Source organism: Bos taurus, chromosome 18 (genome assembly GCF_002263795.3).
Source record: "Bos taurus isolate L1 Dominette 01449 registration number 42190680 breed Hereford chromosome 18, ARS-UCD2.0, whole genome shotgun sequence".
Taxonomy (NCBI): domain Eukaryota; kingdom Metazoa; phylum Chordata; class Mammalia; order Artiodactyla; family Bovidae; genus Bos; species Bos taurus.
The window spans coordinates 44,101,894-44,119,412 of NC_037345.1; the positions used below are offsets into that span (position 1 = coordinate 44,101,894).

General features: G+C 53.3%; 1 protein-coding gene across 4 annotated transcripts in view; it reads left to right on the forward strand.

Moving 5' to 3' along the window:
- Nucleotides 1-17,519, forward strand: part of CHST8 (carbohydrate sulfotransferase 8) — a 145,426-nt gene that overhangs the window by 69,059 nt on the left and 58,848 nt on the right. For 2 of the 4 annotated variants that reach the window (XM_005218898.5, XM_059876500.1), the window contains exon 2: nucleotides 2,471-2,685. In XM_005218898.5, coding sequence (XP_005218955.1) covers nucleotides 2,556-2,685 — 130 coding nt within the window. In that variant the 5' untranslated portion in view covers nucleotides 2,471-2,555. Of the gene's footprint in view, nucleotides 1-2,470; nucleotides 2,686-17,519 lie in introns of those variants that run through there. The other 2 variants (XR_009491143.1, NM_001145992.1) reach the window with 2 other exon arrangements.

The following is a 17,519-nucleotide window of genomic DNA, read 5'->3' on the forward strand; positions in this document are numbered from 1 at the left end:
CCATACATACAATGCAATAATGATCACACGTGCCTCTGAGTCCCTTTTCCTCATCAAATAGTCTTTGGGTCAAGATTGGGCAACACATTATTAGCTGCTTTACCAGGCCACTGTGTCTGCTGGCCATCGACTTGCCATCCTTTCTTCCCTTCTTTCTTTCTTCTTTCTTCTCCCCACCTTGAGAAATGTCCTAATTTGGGGGTTCACCCTAGATCAGATTGGTTTCCTGACCTCGTGTCTCACTCTGAAGGCTGGTGTGTCTGCAGGCAGTATATCAACACCTTGGCCAGCATAAGCTGGGTGTCCTTATAGCCATGGCCTTGCTTATAGTTCAACCTGTGGGTCCTGCGCAGAGGGCCTGTCATCACTGAGGGAGGGTCCTGGGAGACCGCAGGCCATTGGGCATGCTGTGGGCTTTGTCCTTCCCTGGAGCCTGGGGCCTGCACTCCGGCACCTGCGTCTTTTCAGAATGATGAGCCAGGTCCCCAGAATGGTCCCATCTGGGGCCACCATGGAGAGGGAGGCTGCAGACCCTGAGGGGCTTCAGGGTCTGAGCCTTTGGGGACATGTTGCTGCCCATTTTCACCCACTGCAAGCTGGAGGCAGGGTATCCCTGGTTTTGGCAGGAAGCAGCCGCCTTTCTCTGTAGCAAGGTGGAGCGGGACGGGGGGGGGGGGGTGTGGTGCAGGAGGGGCTGTTGCAGGGAGGTCAGGGCCAGCTAGAACCCTGGAGCCAATGCCAGAGGCAAACAGCACCTGGTCAGCACTGCCTCTGAAACATGAAAGCTGGGAGGTCGTGGGAAACTCCTGCTTGCACAGCTCAGAGAGCCTGGCATTCAGGCGTGTTCCCGTGCATGGAGGCCTGGGGCAGGTTAATTAAAGTTAACTGAGTGAAAAAATAATTACAGAGACTGCAGAGGGGAGAAACCCAAACCTGCAATTTAACTCTCAGCCTCAGAGCCTTGCTGAGAACTGTCTAGTCCTTGGGAATGTGTGTTTGGGCAGAGGAAGGTGGGGTTTCTCTGTTTATCACTTCCTGCCTCGTGCCCCATCTTCAGGTTGGATACAGAGGGACAAAAGCTGGGGTTTCCTCCCCCAGCACCTGGGTGCCGGGTCAGAGATGGGTTCCCTGTTCAGAATGTCAAGCCAAGGAGACTCCAGGCAGGGCTCATCCTTGTGCTGAGTGGCACACTGGTCTGGGGCCTGATCAGCACCCTGCTGTGTCTCAGGGGTTACTGGGCACTGCCCACCTGGCCTCAGCCTTCCTCGGGCATTGCCCTGTGCCAGACAGGGGCAAGTTCCCAAAGGGCTTCTTAGGTGGAAAGAGGGTGATGTCCCTGGACCCAGGTGGGTAGGATCGGGTGAAGATAAGGGGAACAAGTGATAGCTTGCTCGAACCACCCCGCCACACCCCCAGCCCACCCCCACCCCACCCCCCACTGCAGGAACTTACATCTTTCCTTTAGGCAGATGGCCTTGGGGAGCTGTCATCTTTTTCTTTCGGCCACGCCACATGGCATACAGGATCCTAGTTCTCCCGACCAGGGATCGAACCCATGCCCCGTGCTGTGGAAACTCGAAATCCTAACCACTGGACCACCAGGGAAGTCCCAGGGTGCCCCCGTCTTGACCCACAGCTTGACCCAACTGATGTCACTAGTTGGTATCAGGATACTTGGTAGGCATTTCTTTTACTTCAAGGGGAATGAGGGTGGGGGCAAGCAACATGGGCATGGCCTGGGTCTGCAGTGGCTGGAGCAGCAGGTGTCCATCTGCTGGCACACAGCCTCTGAGCCTGGGATCTGTCAGACCTGGGTCTGGCCACCCTGTGTCAGCTCCAGACCACTTCGAGAGCTGGGATGACCATGATCTGGCTGGAACTTCAGCCCCTGTCGGTGCGACTATCCAGCAGGGCTATGATTCCACCCAGCTCATCCTTCCGTCTGTGGGGGGCAGGGACAGCTCTGGCTGATACAGTGGCGAGTCAGTCAGTCTCTGACATCTCTGGGCCTGAGAGGCCCCTTCTCAAAGCTTCTGGTTCTATGGAGACCCTTGTCCCCAGCATCCTGTAGATGGGAGCCAAGGCAGAGACAGACCCAAGAACTTCTCTGTCCACTGGGCCAATTGTGAGCCACAGGGACCCGGATTCCTGCCTGAACAGTGTGGGGGGTGGCTGCTGTCCCCTGGCTGTGGGTGGTAGGGGTCCACACCAGGGCCCACCCCCCCGGGGCAGGAGCTGGGGAGTATCTCTCTCCGTGGCTTTTCTAAAGGTCCAGATACAGGAGACCCTGGCAGGAAGCTGGTGTCTCAGCCCCAGGTGGTGACCAGCCTTTGCCTCCTTGGACTTGAGAAGGTCAAAGGGACGCATGTGAGTAAGGGTGGAGGGGTCCAGGGACTCTGCTTGGTCACGAGCAGTGACCGGGGCCCTGGGCCTCAGTGATGGGCCGTCTTTCTCCCCCACTGCTCCGTAGACCTGGCCTGATGGACGCCCAGTGTGGACAATGAGGGAAGAACGTGCCTCCCGCACCCGAGAGGTGACCCCGGAGCGAGCCCCGGATGTCCCCGCGAGCAGGAACGATGCGACTGGCTTGCATGTTCTCGTCCATCCTGCTGTTCGGAGCTGCAGGACTCCTTCTCTTCATCAGCCTGCAGGACCCCACGGAGCTCACCCCCCACCAGGCACCAGGTGAGCCCTTGCACTCGGCCCAGCTGCCTGCTTGACCCGGCTCTCCCGCCCGAAGTACAGGCCTCTGCGCTGCCATGGGGCCAAGGCAGAGGTTCCAGTCACCAGCCACAGTGTGGGGGCACTGTATCTGTGGTCAGGCCACCAACCATGTGGTTCTGGCCTCTGACCTCTGACGTCTGGCCCGTGCACTCCTCTTGGGAAGAATGGCCAGGCTGCCCCTCTCTCATCTGGTCGTTGCCTCTGGTGAAACTAAGATTTCAGGGTCCCACCACCTCTCGGGTCCTCTTCCACATGATCTGGGATATCAGAGGACAAGTGACTTCTCCCTGAGCCCAGGCCTCCCCAATGGGACTCTGATTCTCTGCCCAGCGCTGGGGACCTCTCAAATTCAGCCTCTTCAGCCTGGGCAAGAAAGTGGGGTGCCTCGGTGCCTCCCGGCTTTGTAAAGCTGAAGAGCCTCCTGCTGGCCTCCCCACCTACGGCCTCCCAGCCCACTGGACTTGCAGAGGTGGGGATGGCAGTGAGGGGAGAGCAGGAAGGATGGTCCTGGAGCCTCAGGGTGGACAGAAGGTAGAGAGGGACGCTCAGGCAAGGCCCCTCTGACTGAGACGTGGCCAAGCCCCAGACAGCACGGCCGAACTGGAGGGCCGCCAGTGTGGGGCCAAGGCCAGGAATTGTTGGCATCACATGAAGGGATAGCACGGTTGCCAGGCCAAGCACGTGCATTTACAACAGAGGTCCCAGAGGCCTTGTTAGGGGAGGGTCCTTGATGGCTGGACACCCCTGGGCTGCTGGACACAGACAGAAGGAAAGGGGCGCTGAGGCTGGAGGGTTAGGCAGAGGGATTCCCCACACCATCCCTGCCTACAGCCCACAGCCCAGGAGTGCGGGACACAGTGTTAGGGGGTCCCTGGCCCTGAGTGGGGAGGGCACAGGGCCCGCCACGGCTCACATGCTCAGGGCAGCCTGCACCCATGCTGAGCTCAGCCTGGGTGCCCGTAGGTGCCATATGGAAAGGCGAAAGGAGCAGGAGGCCAGAGCTAGGCCTGGCAGCTGCTGTTGGAGACCCTGGCGGGAGAGGCTGGTGAGTCATTTGTCTCATCCCTGAGCATCAGCGAGAAGCAGCCCAGCGCCAGGCAGACCCCCTGGGGCTGGTGGTGAGTCACTGGTGCTGACTCACGCTTGGGCCCGACCCTCTACGGAGGTGGCTGTCAAAGATGTGTCTGGCTGCTTCCCAGCTTCGGAAGCAGAGACCCGTGACTGAGCCAGTCCCTCTGTGGAGGCTTTGCAGCTTCATGTGGGCCCCAGAGTGGCCAGCGACTCTGTGAGCAGCACCTAGCTCCATGGGCCGCGCCACCCAGAGCACTCAGAGTTGTTCTCTGCAGTTGTGTGTTGTATGAGCGGGAGCGAGCTCCCGAAAAAGGCCTCTGGGCGCGGCTTGGGGATAACGGCGCCGTGTGTCCTCTGCACGTCTTGGTGTGCGCACGCGTGGTTGGGGCACAAGTGGGCAGAGGGTTCTCATGTCTTGTGTCTGCTTTCTGTGGGACCAGCCTGGGAGAGAAGACTCGAGTGTGTCTGTGGTGTCCACTGGGGCTGGGTGCCCATCTGTGGTGTCTTCTGGGGACCGGTGTGATAGTCCTGAGTGGGGTCGCTGGCTGGTGACCTCGATATGTGCTCTGCCATGCTGCAGCAGCTGACGGCACAGAGACCTTGCCCCTTGTGTTGTGGATTCCTGTCCTCGCCAGCTGGCATGGCCTGCACAGCTACCCCGGTGCACATGTGTGGATTACCTCCATCACTGGTGGAGTGGGGGCCCAGCGGACAGTGAGGGTTTCTGGGGTGGGTGCACCCCACTCCAGTACTCTTGCCTGGAAAATCCCATGGACGGAGGAGCCTGGTAGGCTGCAGTCCATGGGGTCGCTGGGAGTCAGATATGACTGAGTGACTTCACTTTTCGCTTTCATGCATTGGAGAAGGCAATGGCAACCCACTCCAGTGTTCTTGCCTGGAGAATCCCAGGGATGGGTGAGCCTGGTGGGCTGCTATCTATGGGGTCGCACAGAGTCAGACACGACTGAAGTGACTTAGCATAGCATAGCATAGACTGGCAGGCGGGATGGCAGGAAGCTGAGGCCAGCCTCCCCCTGCAGCCGGGGATGGCAAGGACCTGGCAGACCCAGGTGTGGAGCTTGCTTGGGTTTTGAGCTCCCTTCTTCTGGCTGTAAACGGAGCCGGACCACCTGGGCGTAGCACCTGTACGTTCTACGTAAATCACCTCAAACGCAGTCATAAAACTTTAAGTAATGCTTACGTTACTCTCCCTGAGCAAAGTGTTCCTGACACAGGCTGTTTGTGTTGATTTGTTACTATTCATTTATTCTTCCCCTGTACTTCTCACGGCAGCCTAATTGTGATTCGGTACCAAGAAAGCAATATCAAAGTAATTTTCCACAACATTAGTTACAATTTTCTTCTGATCTTTCAAGTGAAACAATCCCATCCTGTTGTCTTCTCTGTGCACATAAACCTTGATTACATTTATCTGTTGGAAACCAGTGCTTACAAAGTGTATGTATCCAGCTGCATGGGTGGTTTGGCCCCAAGAGTCCTAGACAAGTCAGAATTTTGGCCCTGGGAGATGTAGACGAGAGAGGCTGCCCTGTCATCCAGATTGGTCAAAGCGGTGGGGGCATCTGCAGAGGACATTCCCCACGGGCTCTTCTGGTCTTTTTTCCAGTAGCAGAAACTTTCCTGGGAATGCCGTCTGGGACCCGCTGTTGGTGGCGTTGGCCAAGGTGGGAGGGGGAGGGTGGTCAGGTGAAGATGCAGAAACAAGCTTGAAAAGGCGGACAGAGTCATTAGCTGTTTGTGGTCCCTTGAGGTTGGCGTGTCCTTCAGATTTCTCCCATGCAGCTACCAGCTTTTAAAAGCACCTGAACTTTGCAGAGACCAGTCAGCAAATCTCACCTGCTTTGTGCATTAAGTGCAATCCTGTGGGATTGCCAACTTCTGTAAACCAAACGCTATTTTCCAAAATGTTTGCTATATTTTAGATCAAACCTTTTGGAACATAAACCACTGCCGGTTAACCTACCTTCATTCTAAGATTAGGTGTTCTTGGGTGTCAGAGAATCTACCTATCCCACTGTTTTTCATGTCTCCAATATTGCCAGGCCCTGAGGCCTCCGGAAACTCACATCTTGACCCAGGAGACTACTCTTGCCCCTTCCCAAAGTGGAAGAGAGCCGACCAGAACTGGGACTAACACATCCCAACATGCTGGCCCTGGAGGTGCAGAGGGCACTCTCCACGTGTGTATGAGTGACCCGTCTTTATATACAGACTTGAATACAAGGCAGAACTTTGTATTATGGAGAGCGTGGGACACACAGAGAAGTGGATTAGAATAGTACAGTGAACCCCACGTCCCGAGCACCCAGCAGCCTCAACGGGGCCTCATCCACAGCCCCATACGCTTCTCTTTTCAAAGCATATATACTAGGGCCAATCAGTTCAGTCATAAGTATTTCTTTTTAAAAAGTGTCTTGGTTTAGTTTGGCCGCACTGGGTCTTTGTTGCTGTTTGCAGGCTTTTTCTAGTTGTGGTGTGAGGACTTCTTACGCTGTGGCTTCTCGTGTCGCGGAGCACGTGCTCTAGGAGCATGGGCGTCGAGGTTTGACTCTCAGGCCCCAGAGCACGGCCTCAGTAGTTGTGGCTCACAGGCTTGGTTGCTCCACGGCATGTGGGATCATCCGGACCAGGGATCCTGTGTCCCCTCCATTGGCAGGGGGATACTTATCCATTGTACCACGAGGGACATCCCCCAAATGTTTCTTTTAAAAATTTTCTTATTGGAGTGCAGTTGATTGGCAGTGTTGTGTCAGTTTCTGCCGTACAGAAAAGTGGATCAGTTATGCGTATACCCACATCCACTCTTTCTTAGGTTCTTTTCCCATGTACGTCATTACAGAGTATTGAGTAGAGTTCCCTGTGCTACACAGTAGGTCCTTATTAGTTATCTATTTTATGTAAAGTAGTGTGTTTATGTTAATCCCAATTTATTCCCCTCCCCCGCTTCCCTGTATAACCATAAAGCCATAAATATTTCAGTGTATTTCTTAGTAGAAAAGATAAGAATTCTTTCTTTTAACATTCAACAATTGTTTGATCTCATCAAATGTCCAGTGTTCACATTTCTAGTCATCCCACAAAGGTGATAAATATCTTTATTTCCGATTTGTTTTGTCAGTATCTGGATAAGGCTCACACGTTACAACTGGTGGGCAAGTCGTTTAAGCTTCTCTCAGTTTCTAAGATGTCCTGCGTGCCTTTACTTCCCTCTTGCTGTTTACTGGAGGAAACTGGGTCACAGGTTCTGTAAGTTTCCCACAGTTGGGATTTTTGCTGATCGTGCCTGTTTGGTATAGCTCAACATACCCTTCTGCCCCTTGTACTCCCTGTAAATTACGTAAATTTAGCAGTTGATCAGATATAGGTTTGTTTTCCCTTTTTTGGCAAGAATTCATATGTGGTCCTGTGTTCTTCTGTGGGGAGGAGTACATCTGCCCAGCTTTGAGTTATTGGTTAGCCACTGACCCTGTGGCTTCCTAAGTGGCTCAATGGTAAAAGAATTCTCCTGCTAATGCAAGAGACTCAAGAGACGCGGGTTCGATTCCTGGATCTGGAAGATCCCCTGGAGTAGGAAATGGCACCCCACTCCAGTATTCTTTCCTGGAAAATTCCATGGACAGAGGAGCCTGGCGGGCTACAGTCCGTGGGATCACAAAGAGTCAGACACGACCGAGTGACTAAGCACTCACGCACTCCGCCTACTCAGTGGCATCAGTGACCAGTTTCATGGAAGACAATTTTTCCACAGACCAGGGCAGGGGGATGGTTTCTGGATGCTTCAAGCCCCGGCTGATCTGACAGGAGGTGGAGCTCAGGCAGTAATGTAAGCGATGAGAAGCAGCTGTAAATGCAGATGAAGCTTTGCTCTGTCTCCCACCGCTCACCTGCTGTACAGCCTGGTTCCTAACAGGCCACAGACAGAAACTGGTCAGTGGCCTAGAGGCTGGCGCCGCCCTGGCCTAGACCATCCAGTCGAGGCTGCACAATTCAATGTTCTTTTTGAAATTTATTTTTTAAATGGAAGTATAGTTGATTTGCCATGTTGTATTGATTATTGTTTTACAGCAAAATGAGTCAGTTATATACACATATACCTTCTTTTGTTTCATATTCTTTTCCATTACGGATTGTCATAGGATGCTGAATACAGTTCTCTGAACTATGCAGTCGGACCTCGTTGTTTATCCATTCTGTATATAAAAGCTTACAACTGCTAAACCCAGCCTCCTGCTTCATCCCTCCCCCACCTCCCTCTCCTGTGATGTTCTAATTGTACCATTTCTTCTCCATTCTTTTAAGTGGGATGGATTTTGTTTTAATGGGGTGAGGTGAGACATTGTTCGTGACCCGTGAAGCCAAAATGAACAGTACATGGATTGGCTTATTTGTTGATACGTTTTCAAAAATGTGACGTTATGATACAGATTCTGTTGCTAGCACACTACAGATAGTCGTGTTTTGTTTTTTTTTTTTAATGCTTGGTTTTTGTAGAGTGGATTATTATTTTTTTAAATGCTTGGTTTTTGTAGAGTGGATTTTTATTAAAGAGGCCACCCCCACGTTTTAGTGAAGTGGCTCTTTGCTTTCCCAAAGCCGTGGAACTGTGGGTGGTGGGGATGCTGGGGACTGAGGCCAGTGCTGGGATGCTCAGGGAGGAAGGCAGCCACAGGGATGGCCCAGGGGGCCCTGCAGATAGTCTCTGATGACTCAGTCCATAACCAGCCCTAGGATATTACTTCCGGGGCATCCAAGGAATAATAATAGTAATAACAAAAGTATACCACATGCCAAGTCTTGTGCAAAGCCCTTTATGTGGTTTTATTTTCCCCTGTGGCTGTGCCTCCTAGCATGCAGGATCTTAGGAACCCATGCCCCCTGGGAGTGTGGAGTCTTAACCACTGGACCACCAGGGAAGTCCGCCTTTCCATGTTTGCGTGTGTGTTCCGTCACTAAGTCCTGTACGACACTTTGCCGCCCTGTGGACTGCAACACACCAGGTTTCCCTGTCCTTCACTGTCTTTCGGAGTTTGCTCAAATTCATGTCCACTGAGTCAGTGATCCAACCATCCAACCATCTCATCCTCTGCTGCCCGCTTCTCCTTTTGCCTTCAGTCTTTCTCAGGATCAGAGTCTTTCCCAATGAGTCAGCTCTTTGTATCAGATGACCAAAGTATTGGAGCTTCAGCTTTTAGTGCATGTAATTCTTACAATAAATGAGGTCCCAAGGCTTACAGAGAGGACACAGACAACACTGATGGGGGCTAATGCTCCCAGTTGCTCACTGTGAGCTCAGCACTAAGACACACATCTGACATGTATTTAGTGCCCATTCAATACCTTTGGACCCCTTGAGTTAAACACTATTACACCATTTGACAGACAAGACTCCTGAGGTACGAGAGGTTACCTGCCATGCTGGGATTCATCCGTAGGGAGCCAAATGTTGCCCACAGCACCTGCTGCCTTCTCAACGCCAGTGATGCTTGCTCAGTCCGACCTGTCTGGGCCCAGAGCAGAGCGTGGATCAAGGACGCATGAGAAAATATGCGTGGGAAGAGCTCCCAGTGCATCAGGGGCTGGAGTGAGACCTAGGGACCCACACTCATGGCTGAAGGCTCAGGCAGGCTCCGGTTCTCATGAGCCCTTGGAGTGTCACAGGGGCCCAAGCCTTTGCTGCAGGCTCAGTCAGGGAGCCCTGGGGATTCTGAGGGTGCAGCAGCCATCAGAGAGCCCACTCCAGTGACTGCATGTTGTGAAACTGTGGACAGTAGCAGAGGAAGAGGCCTCAGGCGCGCAGAGAGCGGCTTGGAGGGGTGGAGTGGGGACAGAAGAGAGGGCGAAGCCTGGGGCAGGCAGGCAGGGACAGGAGAGGATGGTTCAGTGGCATCATAGGGTTGGGGCAGAGTTGGCAGCCACATGGATGGGAGGCTGAGAAGGGCAGCTGTCAGGGTTTCAAGGTGACTCTGGCTCAGGGTTTCTGGCATTGGTAGAGGGGAGTTGGGGTGCCACCCATCAAGGGAGACACTCCAGACAGGGAGTGGTTGGGGGAGGGGAGTAGAGACTGCGTGTTCTATTTTGGGCAGATGGCCTCTGAGATGCTAGGCAGAGTGTATGGAGCCCTGTGTCTCCTCCACCCAGGGTTGCAGACTCACAGATCACAGGAACAGGTGAGAGGAGCAGAAAGCTCCCGCCCTGCCCCACTCCTCCTCTACTGCGTCTCCTTTCACACAGGTCACACACTCAATCCTTCGCTGTCACACACCTGAGGGCAAAGTCCTGACTGGAGGAGTCAGGAGGGCTTCCTGGAGGAGGGGAGCTGTGGCTTGCTTGATTGCCTTCTCCAGGGCACAAGAGGTGACAAGACGCTGACCTTTGGCAGCAGCAGTGAAGAGCCCGGGGTGTCTCTCCCCAGTGCATGTTAAGTGTTTGTTGTTGTCCAGTCGCTCAGTCATGTCCAACCCTTTGCAACCCCTTGAACTTCAGCACACCAGGCTTCTCTGTCCTTCACTGTCTCCCTGAGTTTGCTCAAATTCATGTCCATTGAGTCAGTGATGCCACCCAGCCATCTTATCCTCTGTCGCCCTCTTCTCCTCCCACCCTCAGTCTTTCCCAGCATTAGAGTCTTTACCAAGGAGTCAGTTCTCCTCAGGTGGCCAAAGTGTTGGAGCTTCAGCTTCAGCATCAGTCCTTCCAGTGAATATTCAGGGTTGATTTCCTTTAGGATTGACAGATGCTAAGTATGGTGCCCTATATCTCATAGGAACTGACAGAGCCAGAATTGACTCAGAAATCAACAGAACTTCTCCTTTGGTTCCCTGGAGCAGGGCTGTGTTGGCCAGAGAAAGTGTGGCTCTCACTGTTGGTTCCATGGTTACTGCCCGTGCCAATTCTGAAGGCTACAGAACAATCTCAGAGGATTTGTCTTCTTCCTGCAGTGACTGCCTGTGTTTGGGTGTGATCCTTTTAACCCTGAGATGCCACCAGGCCAAAGGCCATAGGAGTAACTGCTGAGTTGCTCTCAACAGCTCACCCATGTGAGGGTGATGGGATAACCAGAAGTGTGCTGGCCATCCTGACCCCTCTCCACTGCCAGAGGATGGGCAGCCTCTGGAGCCCGGGTGCCTAAGCCCACACTCCCTCCCTGGCCAGGGGAACCAGCCCTGCCAGTTTCCATGGTGCCGTCTGCTTTGCCCAGGCAGGTGGGTTTTATTGGAATCCTCTTGAGTCTGTCTCCTGAAACCCTTTCCTAACGGCATTGCGGAACAGCATATATATTTCCTACAACCCTTGCGAAGCTGACACCTCCTTGTTGTGACTGGGAATATCAGAAGTGACATGTAATTGCAGTGATCCATCCTGTTAAGTAGCTGGCAATATATCATTGCAAAATCAGCACGGCTGGGACTCTCAGAACTCAGTGTTTCTAAACAATGCACCTGCAAGCGTGTGTGTTCAAACTGTCTTCACCAAATGCTGCCCGGGATTCACTAAGGCTGCCTCACTCGCCATACCTTGCCTCGCCTTTCTGCGACCACAGCGAAGGAAAATTAACGCTAGGTAAAACCAAAAAGAAGGGCTTCGCAGGTGGCACTAGTGGTAAAGAACCTGCCCGCCGATGCAGGAGATGTCAGAGACGTGAGTTCAATCCCTGGGTCGGGAAGATCCCCTCCAGGAGGAAATGAAATCTTGCCTGGAGAATCCCATGGACAGAGGAGCCTGGCAGGCTACAGTCCATAGGGTTGCACAGAGTCAGACGCAATTCAAGTGACTTAGCACGCATACATGCAAAACCAAAAGCAAAATTAATGCTGGGTAACTGAGTTTTCAGTTCTCTGGAGGGCCTGCCCCATGACACAGAACGCAGTGGATTCTCAAAGTCAGAACTGCGGCCAGGATGCTTGTAGCAGTACTCCTTCCAAGTGTGGCCCTGGGGCTTCCTGTCCCCCTTTCCTCAACTTGAGTGGCTTTAGTGAGGGTTCCTTCTGGCGCCACAGGTCGGGCAATGAGCAAAATCAGCCTAGCTATCACTGTGCTGGCAGAGGGAAGAAAGCTGGTCGGGTCAATGTGGATAGTTGGAGGGTTGGGGACCAGGGGTGACCAGAGCCCGTGGCATGATGGCTGAGCCCCGCCTTGATGGAGTGGGAGCGTTGAGGCAGGGCCTGCACACTTTGGGGGCACCACTCACACTGCTCTGTGCTGATTCCAGGGTAGAATTGATTTAAACGATGGTGTGACGGGCGCCCCCTGGAGCTGTGCAGAGAATAGTACTGATGAAGGGGCATGGGACCTCCATGGCAATCAGTGAGAGCCAGAAAAGGGAGGGGGATATGTCCGAACACATAGCCCTCAAGGGACTTCGCTGGTGGTCCAGTGGTTAAGACTGCCTTGCAATGCAGGGGACACGGTTCAGTCCCTGGTCAGGGAACTGTGATCTCACATGCCATGGAGCCACTGAGGCCGAGCCACAGCTACTGAGCCTGAGTGCTCTAGAGCACCGATGAGGCAACTGTGGAGTCCATGCACCATAACAAAAGATCTTGCGTGATGCAACCAAGATCTCTCATGCTGAAACTAAGACCGAACACAGCCAAATAAATAAATTATTTTTTTTTAAAAGAAGAATCACGTGGCCTTCAAGTGTTGGCACCGGAGCCCAGAGGGGCTGATGGGCCCTGGGGGTGCCAGTTTTGGAGTCTTCTTTGAAGTCTGCTTTTGGGGGGAGCTTTGTGAGAGACCTAGCCCTCCCTCAGGGGTGCCCACCGTGAGCCCCTCTGCAGTAGGACTTTCTCTGCCCCCATCCCCTCTCCTGAGACACTGCCCCAGCCCCCAGGCCCCTGGCACCTGCCTCTCTGACGTGGCCCCATTTCCTGGGTTCCTCCCTCCCCACTGCGGAAGACAGCCTGGAGGTGTACCAGCTAGAGCCTCGCTTTTCCTTCGGTGCATTTAGAAGACGCTAAATGAAAAATAATGAGCGTGTAGGAACTAAATACAGGAATCACCTAATTAAATTAGGAAACAGACATCTTATCACTGTAATCTGAAAATTGATATTAATAGAAGATGGTCCCGGCATTGTTATGCTAAAGGTTCCTCAGGGTGGGGAAATTAAGAAGGAGAGCAGAACGGAAAATTGGGACAATCGTATCCAATAAGAGCAAGACTTATGTTTTAAAGGAACTAAAGTAAAATGCTAAAAATAGAATACAGGATCACTGTGAGGCTCTAATGAAGTAATGGACAAAGATAGCTTTGAAAACCACAGAGCTCTACACTCGTGTACGATGATAATTTTTTAAATGAGACAATGTAATTAAGCTTCAGTGTGCATGAAGCCTAGTAATAGTTATCATTTACTGGTGCCAGGCACTGTCTAGGGTGCCTTTGCTTTATCTCCCTTCACCCAGTGAGATGCAGGCATCATTGTCCTGAACTTAGATTCAGAGAGGTTAGGTCAGTTGCCCAAAGTCCCGCAGCTAGAGTGGCAGAACCCAGATTCAAACGCAGCTTTGCCTGCTTGCAAAACCCTTCCTAGGCTCACTTTGCACTCCTTGCCCGTTGCCACTCGTTAACGGCACGGTCAGCAGTTCTTACATTTTCTGATGTCTTTCTGCCATCTTCTCAAAGGGCATTTCTTGCCAACACGCAGCAGATTTCTTTGGCAGCCTGACTCCCTGCCCAAACCCCAGGGCTTCTCTGGCTTCTTGGTTAATACAGCCCACACAAAGACCCCTTCTGAAATTACAGTGCAGCAGGGAAACTGGGTCTCCCTTTGTGTCCCAGTGCAGGTGGAGCTGGACAGGGCTGAGTGACCTGAGCTGGGCTGGAGGTTCCGAGGCTCAAGCCTCCCCCGGAAGCCCGGGTTTCAGGTTGTGTCTCCACAGCAGCTGATTGTTCCACAGCCCCCAGGCCCCCACCTGGGAGGTGAATCAGGCTCTATTCCCCTGCAGTGTGAGTCACTACTCCGTGGGCCCAGAGCGGGGCTCAGGTGTGGGTTGACTCCTTTCCCATCTGCCCCGCCCAGAATGAATAGGAGGAACCCAGAGAGGAGGAGGGGGGCTCAAGATCTGTGTGAGATGCCCCAGCAGTACACCTGGTCTGGGTCACTGCGGTGAGCTTACCTGGGCAGCCAGCAGTGGGGCATGCACCCCACACCTCCCCCACTCTGTGCCCATTCACCAACCAGGCATCTTCAGTAGCAGTGGGGTCACTTGACTTGACATCAGAGTCAACCCCACCCCCTGCAGCTCAGCCCAAGAGCTCTGCCAGGAAGAGCAGGAGGGCAGGGCAAGACCTCAGTCCCCAAGGCACAGGGCTCCAGGGGTGGCCTCGTGCCTGGCTTGTTTCCCTGCTCAGCCCCACTTGGTCTGCAGTCTCAGGGCGGTGGGAGGGGGCATGGGGAGGGGGCTCAGGACACAGTGACTTTCGCTGCTAGCATGGGGAAGGGCCAGGTCAGGTCCTAACACATGCTTATCCAGGCCCCACTAACCTTCCAGAAGTCCTAGGTTGCTAACGTGGGCGGCACAGAGGTGGTTCTGTGCCGCAACCTGATCCAAGGACAAGGGCTGTTGCTATGATTGTCGCCTTTCTCCATGTCACCGGGTGGTTCTTGTGTGTGTGTGTGTGTGTGTTTTCTCAACCCGGAAAAGGTCACGGTGGTAGTTATGACAACAGAAGTGCTGGAGGACGGTTCTGGAAGCCTCTGTGGGTCCGTGGTGCAGCAGGCCCATCAGGGATGCTCTGTGTGGGGGCTGAGACCTGAGTACCTCTGGCCAGGCTCTGTGGGGGCTCTTACCTGAACCCCAACTGCCTGCCAACTGCCTTTCCATTTATGGTGACATTTTTCATGTGGCTTTAGGGTCACTATGGGTGTCCTTCCCAAAATCTTTGCAGGAAGCTGGGGACTTAGGCAGATCTCATCTGAGTCAGAAGCTCATTGTTATGTATCTACTGATGTTTCCATTATAAAGCTTATCCCTCAGGATTTGTGGCTCTACAGTTTTAATTTTAAAGTTTAGTTGCTCAGTTTCTGACTCTTTGAGGCCCCATGGACCATAGCCCACCAGGTTCCTCTGTCCATGGGGTTTCCCAGGCAAGAATACTGGAGTGAGTTGCCATTCCCTTCACCAGGGGGTCTTCCCGACCCAGGGATCGAACTTGGGTCTCCCACACTGCAAGTGACTCACCAGGGAAACCGACAGTTTTAACTTGGATCATGGCAAAACTTGGTGGACAATTCTCTCACTTAAAATTTTCTATTTATATGGGGGAAAACAGCCGAACTTAAATGGGTTCCATTGCCCTCAACAGCTGCTGCTCCGATGCCCCTGCACAGCTGATTGGCTCCCAACAGAGAGGTGAGGAGCCCTGGGGGGAGGGGTCTTCCCATGCTCCTGGTCTGGGGTACAGGCAGGAAACTGGGGGCTGCCTCTCCCTGAGCCCTACAGCCTGGCCACAGTGTTTCCCAACCCTCCTCAGAAGTGCTGAAGACTGACCACCTACAGAGTAGGCTGGCCCCATCCAAGCTCCCCACTCACCCCAGCTTGGGTGCCCCAAAGCAGGTCCCGCGTCGCTCAGTTGGTAAAGAATCTACCTGCAATGCTGGAGACCTGGGTTTGATTCCTGGGTCAGGAAGATCCCCTGGAGAAGGAAATGGCAAGCCACTCCAGTATTCTTGCCTGGAGAATCTTGTGGACAGAGGAGCCTGGCGGGCTACAGTCCATAGGGTCACAAGCGTGGGACACAACTTAGCACTATTTTTCTTTCTTTAAAACAGGTCAAGGGCCCAGTCCCCAGCCAGTGACTCTCAGTCCAGGCAGTTCCCAGGGGGTTGGACCCAGGGGGTGATCTGTGAACCCCTCACCGCATTTTGCTCATATATCTCAATGTGCATAGGTCCCAGGAAGAAAAGGCAGCCTGGGAGGAGTCTGGGGTCCCCACCCCAGCTCCCCAAAGGCTAAAGCATCTGTGAGTGCTTTCCACCCCTTGCCCTCAGGGTCTGGGCGTGCCCAGGACAGAGGGAGCTAAGAAAGAGGAAGGGATGAGGGGGGATGTCAGTAAAAAATAGTGTGGGGTCACCAGGCCCATCAGAAAATGTCCCTGCATAGAGCTGCCAGGGAGACGACCAGGAGCGGGGTTGGGACAGATGGCTCCTGGCTCCTTGGGCAGGGCCGCTGCTCAGCTCCAGCCAAGAGTTCTGTGTGGGATGTGGGCCCAGGGTAGCCAGATCTTCCTTTTTATTCTTTCAAGGAAGCAAGACATCTGTAACATACAGTTATGTCATTTCTTCTGATTTATAAGTGGCTGCTCAAATTTTAGAAAGTGTTTTCAGAGTTAGTTGGTCACACTTGGCACCTCCTGTTGGTCAGATGGGCTGGAAGGAGAGGGGCCGTCCACTGCCCCAACCTCCTCGGGGCTGAGACCTGCCCCCTCCCACCTTCCTTGTGCTACCCACCCCCACCATCACCCCCAGGACAGAGAGGTGGTAGGTCTCCTTGGTGGACAAGGAACTCATTAACTCTTTCCAGCCTTGGCAAGATTCCCTTCAAGCCAGTCCCAGGCAGAGTTTTCCAGCTGTCTGCTGATCAGTGGTGGCCTCCCGGAGCCCGAGGGACCCCTACCCAGCTTAGAGGCTCCACCAGATCACCCCTCACCATTCAGGCATGGGACCTGGGGTGGGACGCCCAGAAGGTGACTGATCTGCAGAAGTGTCAGGGAGTTAGAACCTGGGTGTTTGGGTCCCAAAGACACAGATCAAAGCAGTCAATCTTAAAGGAAATCAACCCTGAATATTCCTTGGAAGAACTGACGCTGAAGCTGAAGCTCCAACACTTTGGATGCAAAGACCCAACTCATTGGAAAAGACCCTGATGCTGAGAAAGATTGAGGGCAAGAAGAGAAGGGGGCGACAGAAGATGATGGTTGGATGGCGTCACTGATTCAATGGACATGAATTTGAGCAAACTCTGGGAGACAGTGAAGGACAGGGAAGCCTCGTGTGCTGCAGTTATGGGGTCACAAAGAGCTGGACATGACTTAGCGACTGAACAACAACTGACCGCCACTCAGAGCTGAGATGCACAAGTGTTGGAGGGCCAGCCGGGGTGCTGGCATATACTGCCATGCTGATGTGTGGAGTGCACTTCTTTCCTATGCGTTGCAGACATATTCTGATTTGTTCATAGATCTACTGGTGAAGGACAGAGACCTCTGTGAATGGGTGTGCGTGTCTGACTCTCGTTCACGGTCCTGTGTGGGAGTGTATATGTATGCAACCATGAGGTGTGTGTGTGTGCCTTGGGCTCGCAGCTCACATAGGGACCATTTCCCACTGAAGTTTGGGGCTGCCTCCTCGTTGTGCACACTGATAGTCGCACCTACCACAAGCAGCGTGGGACACACACATCAGGGCCCGGGCTGGGGCAAGTGACTTGGGCACCGGGGCAGGAGTTGTCTGCAGGTTGTCACCACAGAAGTGGGTGAGAAATTAATTACCATTCCAGCAGGAACTCGGCAAACCAGTTATTGTAACCCCCTGCCTGCGACCGGAGCAGACCAAATAATGAAATTACATTCATAATATTTCAGGTTGAGTGATTGCTGCTTGAATTAGTTCCTTCCCAGAACCCAGCCAGAAGTAGCGGCAGTAATTAAAGGATTTTCTGGGCTAAACCAAGTCTGCTCATCAGGCACGTACAATATACAGG